Source organism: Cebidichthys violaceus, unplaced genomic scaffold, assembly GCF_023349555.1.
Source record: "Cebidichthys violaceus isolate CVI_PGR_0920_01 unplaced genomic scaffold, fCebVio1.0.p SCAF_51, whole genome shotgun sequence".
Taxonomy (NCBI): domain Eukaryota; kingdom Metazoa; phylum Chordata; class Actinopteri; order Perciformes; family Stichaeidae; genus Cebidichthys; species Cebidichthys violaceus.
Genome location: NW_027176717.1, coordinates 150547 through 157500, shown reverse-complemented (window position 1 = coordinate 157500; position 6954 = coordinate 150547). Strand labels below are relative to the sequence as shown.

Genomic DNA, 6954 nt, shown 5'->3' with positions numbered 1-6954 from the left:
AATTACATTTTTCACAGTTAAATCTTACCTTAAACAGGCGCAAGATGTTGGCCACCATGATGGACACCGAGCTGGCCGCGGCTCCTATCACCCCTACGATTTTATCCGGCTTGGTGAAGATGGGAGGGTCCCCGTTAGCGCAGCGGACGTCGGAGCCGTCCCTCTCAATCAAGGCCTGCACAAAAGTCAGGGACTGCTCCAGAGCGTACGTGTCCCTGGAGCAGGTATCCAAGATGCGGGCCCCCAGCGTGATGTTGGGCAGCAGCTCGGGGTCCTTGTTGATCAGGTCTATGGCAAACATCATGGCCTCCAAACGATGGATGCCCTTCTCCTTTTTCAGCTCCCCGCAGGGCGTGCCGCGGTCCCCCCGCGAGTGCACGGGAAATAATCCGCCGAGGATGATGTCGCCATCCAGTCGGATGGAGTGGGCGTACTCGGGCGCCGCCTGGGGGTCTATTGGGATCCGCTGAGGGGCGGCGACAGGAAGGAGCCAAGTGTAAGAAGTAGCCATGAGCAGGAAGACAACAGAGGGAGATTGTGGGCAGGAAGTCGGGTTCCACTGTGGTTCCATGATCAAGGATTGATTACCAAACAAGAGCCAAGTCTTAAAACGGGGGCTTTCTGATGGATATTCCAAAACTGAGGATGTGTTTTTGGGAATACTAAAAAGTAGGGCCTTCCTATTGGTCAAAAGGGGAGGAGTAGAGGACCCAAGGGGTGGAGCTAGCCGAGCCCCATGAGCGAATCATATTCCAGAATGGACAGTGCGACAAAGAGCGAAGCTTAGAAATGTGGCACCGGTGCAGTACAAATATATAGTTGGGGAGTTGAGCCTGTAATCCACAAGTCACATTTTCAGTAGAGCCTGCAGAAGAGAGACAGGGAGAAGATTTCTAAGTAGCAGTGTGGTGTGAACATCAAGCTGCTACGGGGATGAACGGTCCACCTGACAAACATGTGTAAAACCACCTCATGGGCAATGAGAAAATGCAGTCAGGCATACCAAAAACAAGTTAAAAATACACACAACGCTCCTTCGCCTGCGCACGCTCACATGGGTACAGGCTTTTCCAGCAGACCTGTCAAAATTTTCACTGCCATTCTATAATTGAAAACCTTAAGTCTGTCGGTTTGTAATCACCTCTACACACTCTCTCACACACACACACACACACACACACACACACACACACACACACACACACACACACACACACACATCCACACTTGTCTCTTGGCATATCGATGATACAGCTGTTAAAATGACAGGAGAGAACCTTGGCAAGCTCCTTGGGGCTATTCGCACAAAGGCGTAAACTCCCCGCTGCAGTGGAGGTGAGGAAGAGCAACGGAGAGATGAGCGGAGTGAGGTTGAGGAGGAGGTGGAGGAGAAGAAGGAGGACGCAGTGAGACGGGGAGGAGAGACAGACAGAGGGAAACCACGTGAGACAGGGTGAGAGTTCCGAAGACAGCAGAGAGAAGATTGAGAGAAAGAGAGAGCGAGTGCCTCGGAGCGTGTGTGTGTGTGTGTGTGTGTGTGTGTTGCATCATTCCAACACCTGCTGTTTCTGCTGCAGCTAAATGAACACATTACATCCAGCGGCACCGTGCCACACGCACACGCACACGCACACACACACACACACACACACACACACACACACACACACACACACAGAGTTTGAAATCACAACAGGTAGATGTGATGTTGAAAGTTTTTTCAAATGAACAGTTTCCAAACAATAGACATGTTCCTGTTGCACCTCCATCCCTGGCAGTAATAATGCTATGCTCCACTCTCTGAGCTGCATATTAAGTAGCCGTATCCTTGGAAAGTGCTGGAAGTTGGTTTGAGCAGGGAATTAAAAAATTGGTCTTGACAAAATTTCTGATTTTTATTTTTTCATTTTCCATGGAGACTGTTGAGAGTGAGGAAGCAATTTGAACATTTTGATCCTTAAATAAGTATTTAAAGATAAGTTAGCTGTTGTTTTTTTCCGTACATCTTTTCCTGAAATCTTTAGTTAACTAAGAGCATTCATTATACGTAGCTCTTGGTAACGATGCAATGCTCCTATGAATTGAAATATTAATAAAGAATTAGACATCGTATTAAATCCAGCTCCATTCAGTGCCGTATAAGGCCGTTTGGTCTACGTTTCATAACATTGTTTCTACTTATTCAGGCCATCACTCTGAAACACCGCTTTTAATTATAGGCTTCCTGCTTACCTCAAGGCACACAAGCTTTGCTTCTGACGTGGCCTTTTTTCACACAATTTAGCCTTTAATTAGCCCTGTAGTTCATTCCATTGCTTATCCTCCCTTAAATAACGATCTCTTAGCACAAATAGACTACTGAGCTGCATCCTAATGTTAAAACAATAGTTTTCGACATTTTGGGAGATATTATTCACTTGCTTGCCGATAGATGACAATTTGGTGATGATGTTACACCAGTAGAGGCTTAAGGCTCCATTTTGCAATGGCAGCCCCTGGTGGGTTAATCCGGCCCTGCCAAAATCACACTAAATGAGATCCTACTGATAATTTAGGATAATCTGGGATCAAATCCTACACTTTCATTGCAAAAAGCTTTCCCGCTTAACTTAAAGAAGAAGAAAAAAACAGTAAAAGATTCCTAAAGCAAAGCATCATTCACATAACTTTAACTTTAAATATTCAGCAAGCCTGCCTAATTTCACCCACAAGGGCCCCCTAACAGGTTTCAGCCTTAGATCTCATCCCAGCGTGAGCCGCTTTCTCGATGAATCCATTTATAACTTAATTCTGTCCCAATTAATGTATCAGTTCCTCTCCACTCTAAATGGAATTAGGTCAAAGCCACTCATACACAGTCCCAGCTATGATTAAAACCCCTGCTGCTTTATATAGGTTAGCCGTTATTGTACTCACCCCAATACTTGTTTATTCAACACTTTTTCCTCGGCTCCACTTGGCTCAGGCCCAGAGAGGGCCGGAGCCCCCATTATCAATTCATTACACATAATTAAACAACTGCAATTAAATATAGTCTAATAGGATCCACTATAGCTCACAGATTCAGCTCACTCCATTGCTTTTCATTTTTCCGGCTCTTAACATTTGGCAATAGTCGGATCTTTCCAAACAGGGAGCCACCACGAGGACTTAAGTTAACGTAAAGGACGTTTTAAGTCCAGGGAGCGCACATTCGTGTTATGAAAAGTTGGCGGTGATAATGCATCAGGGCTTGTGTGTCTGCGTATGTGTGCGTGCGTGCATGTGCCGGACCCATCAGCCTAAAAATGTTTCGTCATTTAGGACCGTATGCTCAAGGATCTCTCAGGGTTGCATTGAACCACAATTTTATTATTGACTGTTTTTATACGGTCATTGACTTCTCGCTCTTCTTAACTTTCCGTTAGGGGCTGCAAGTAATCAACAACTGCTTCAGTGAATTTCTGACAATCGGTTAAAAACACACCTTGCCCTGGCCTGTTGCAAGCCACATTTCGGCATTTGTCGTGGCTAAAAAAAACCCACACCTGTTAAAAAGGTTTGGTCTCATTTTGAACCACACATGATCACTAAATCCCCGTTTTTGCCATCTACGCTGCCCATCTGGAGTGTAAGGGAGCCAGAGAGGGACAACTGAGTGTGACTCGGCTCTTCTATATTCGGGAGGGAAGAGGGAGACACATCGGGCTGGAGATCCGCAAACTACCGAGTGCACTTTTCAAGTTCAAGATGTAACTACATGCAAACGTCTCGAGAGGGGCACCAAAAAGTCAGATCAGTGCAACGTGTGAATGTTTCATGACGGAGCTGAGGCCCTGAGGTTATTAAAAGTTTCATGACTCATTTACTCTCATTGGTTATTTCAAAAGGGGGTGAAAAGTCTCACACTACTTTACCTTGTCTGTATGTGACAGTAATACACACCTGCTATTACTCTTTGAGTCCCATGCTCCCATGAGGGTCCTTGTCTTTTATGACACTTTACAAAAGGCTAGAAAAAAGAAGAGATATCTTCTCCTGCGTGGCAGCCTAGAAGAAGGAGGAGGACCTCCTGAAGGAAGAGGTTTCCTCCGCTGTGGTGGTTAGTGGCTCACAGATGAAGAGGTTTAAAGCCCAAGAGGCTGCAGCTGGATCGTCACTCTCTTTAATTTACACCCACGGCTGGCTGTCTAGATGAGTGTTGCCCACTCGCTGCTCTATTGTTTTTTTTTTTGTTTCATTCCAGCTGTTTTCTCTTCACTCCACACCTGACCTCAATTGTGCACTTTCTCCACTCCTTCACCTCCTGCAGTTTCTTCATGTTGTCCTCCACTTTTTATCCCTTTCTAATTCACCCTCGTTTTAATTTCTCCCACTCTGTCTCCTTCTCTTCCACCCTCTCCTCCTTCTCCCTCTTTACTCTATCGTCTACTGCAGGCCTCCTCATTCCTCTAGGGAGCTTGCTGCTCTTTTCAGAAAGAGGTAGCATGCCTCTCTCTCTCTCTCTCTCTCTCTCTCTCTCTCTCTCTCTCTCTCTCTCTCTCTCTCTCTCTCTCTCTCTCTCTCTCTCTCTCTCTCTCTCTCTCTCTCTCTCGCTCTCTCTAAAACGGTGTCTCATTCAACAATTGCGGTCTGCCTCTCCTCGGTCTCATCTCATTCATACCCGTCTACCTGTTGTCTCTCACTCTTTCTAGCAGCAAAATGATTTTAGCAAGATCGTGGGCCAATGAGGCAGTCAGTACACCCTGCCCTCTCACTCTCTCACACTCTCTCTCTCACACACACACACACACACACACACACACACACACACACACACACACACACACACACACACACACACACACACACACACGTGGATTCACCTTCGCCAATTCATTATAGGCTTACCCAAAAAATATAATATAATAATTACATTTATATTAAGTTAAATGCACATATTAGGCATATCCATACACATAGATTCCATTTTAATGCAATATATTTAATATAACACTAAGAGAATCTGTGTTTTTGGAGCCATCTATACTAAATCCAGCATATTTTCCCATTCATGCTCTCTACCAGTGAAAACTCATTTCCTATATCGTCTTCTAATTGGTTCCATATATGGATAAACACGTAAAATCCCAGCTTTCAAGAGACAGAGTTAGCTCACTCATCATCGGTGAAACGGATGCCTGTGACATGATGAGGTCATGTGTCTGGAGATAAAACCCGGCCCACAGGTTCAGAAATAAGACTACGTGAGAGATCAGAGTGATGAGGGTGTACATGCTCATATGCAGCCCTGCGTGGCTTCTACAGCAGTGGTCGCATTCTGATTGCACCCTAATTAAGACAGTGAAAGCAGAGAAGCACCATTGCAATGGTGTAATTATGGAGATTGATGGTTCATGTCTCAGTTTTTTTTTTGTTCAATACGCAATACCCACGCAATTTTTGAGTTACTAATTGAAACATATCTCTTCTACGTGCTGGGTAGACATTTACTCACCTAACCACTACATTGCACAGAATCCATGTGAAAATGAAAATGAGCAAAAATCTATAAAATCCCATAACACATCGGCAGCAAGACAAATTCAAACAATAAGAGAGTCTGTCCAAAAATACAGGAATGTTAGGATGCATGCCCCCAAAGGAGAGAAAACATCCACAGCAAAAAGAAGGGGGAAAAAAAGAGGCAACAGCATTTGGTCTGAGGGGATGAAGGGGAAAAAATCGAAATGATAGCATATGAGATACCTCAGAAAATCAAATTGATCCGACAGCGTGTGAAGGGGAGCACCGTCTCCAGCCTCCTCCGCGGACTCCTCCTTGGGGTCCCTGTCCGCCTCAGGCAACTTCCTTGCGGAGCTCAGCAGTTTTTCCCCACAAATATCAGCCCTCCTGGAGTGAGATTTTTACCCCCCTCATACACCAGCAAAGGCAATTACACCATCCACAACACGAAGACACGAAGAAGAAGAAGATATATATATATATATATATATATATATATATATATATACACAGCCGATATTTAAAAGTGCTCCGTCGTGATCAGCAGAGCTGATTTTAGGGGAGAAAATGCAATTATTAACCCCGCACTTGTTTAAGGTGGCAACAGAGGGAGGCTGCCTGTAATGAAGTCAATACCCAAGAATGAGTCTCAGATACACAGGAGAGAGAGAGAGAGAGAGAGAGAGAGAGAGAGAGAGAGAGAGAGAGAGAGAGAGAGAGAGAAATTCCTCATACACGGAATATGACAGCCGTGATCAATAATGTTGGCAAAACGCACCTGATTTGTATCCATGGTCCTCGCTAAGCTCCCCGCACTTTATAATCCGCGCGCACTCACTCCTCTCCGGCTCCTCCGGTCGTCGGTGTTGAAAGGGACAGCGCACGACTCTCCACAGCCAGAAAGGAGACCGAACCCCCCCCCCCCCCCCCCCCCCCCCCCCACACACACACACACACACACACACACACACACACACACGTATCCCAGGCATCGAGTCTAGAACGCCCGCAACAATTCATCGTCTAATTGCACCCACTGTTGTCCAGCGGAGTCCACACATTCAATCAAGTGTATTACCGATCAATCAGATCGATAGATTCCACAGTAGAGGGCTTTGGTTATTTGAACACATTAATAAGTCATCACAAATATGCTCACACAGGCGTTGCGCCACACTCTTTAATTGCCTGAACTTAAATCCATTTTGACTGCGCCCATTGATCCCCCCTTGTAAAACCATAGCGCCGTGGCTCTTTGTGGTGAATGGAATTAAATAAATGAACCGCATCCCATCTGCTGTGTAATAACAATTTGATAAGCTGTGTGGCGTGAGAAACCAAGCAATCGAAACAGACCCGGGTGTTCTCTCATGTGACAACGGGGGAAGATGTGCGCAACACGTCCAATTTGAGTGCTTCGCCGCTGCGGCGGACAGGGGGGGGGGGGTGGCACGTGGAGCAATGGCGCCA

General features: G+C 45.8%; 1 protein-coding gene across 8 annotated transcripts in view; it reads right to left on the bottom strand.

Moving 5' to 3' along the window:
* Nucleotides 1-6365, bottom strand: part of grm8a (glutamate receptor, metabotropic 8a) — a 251267-nt gene extending 244902 nt beyond the window's left edge. For 2 of the 8 annotated variants that reach the window (XR_011105114.1, XR_011105115.1), the window contains exons 1-2: nt 6263-6365; nt 29-865 (exon numbers count right to left, since the gene is read on the bottom strand). Coding sequence is in view for 6 of the 8 variants with exons in the window: in XM_068731417.1 (XP_068587518.1) it covers nt 29-571 (543 nt within the window). In the remaining 2 variants the exon portion in view is untranslated. The other 6 variants (XM_068731417.1, XM_068731413.1, XM_068731414.1 and 3 more) reach the window with 5 other exon arrangements.
* Nucleotides 6366-6954: the final 589 nt, after the last annotated feature.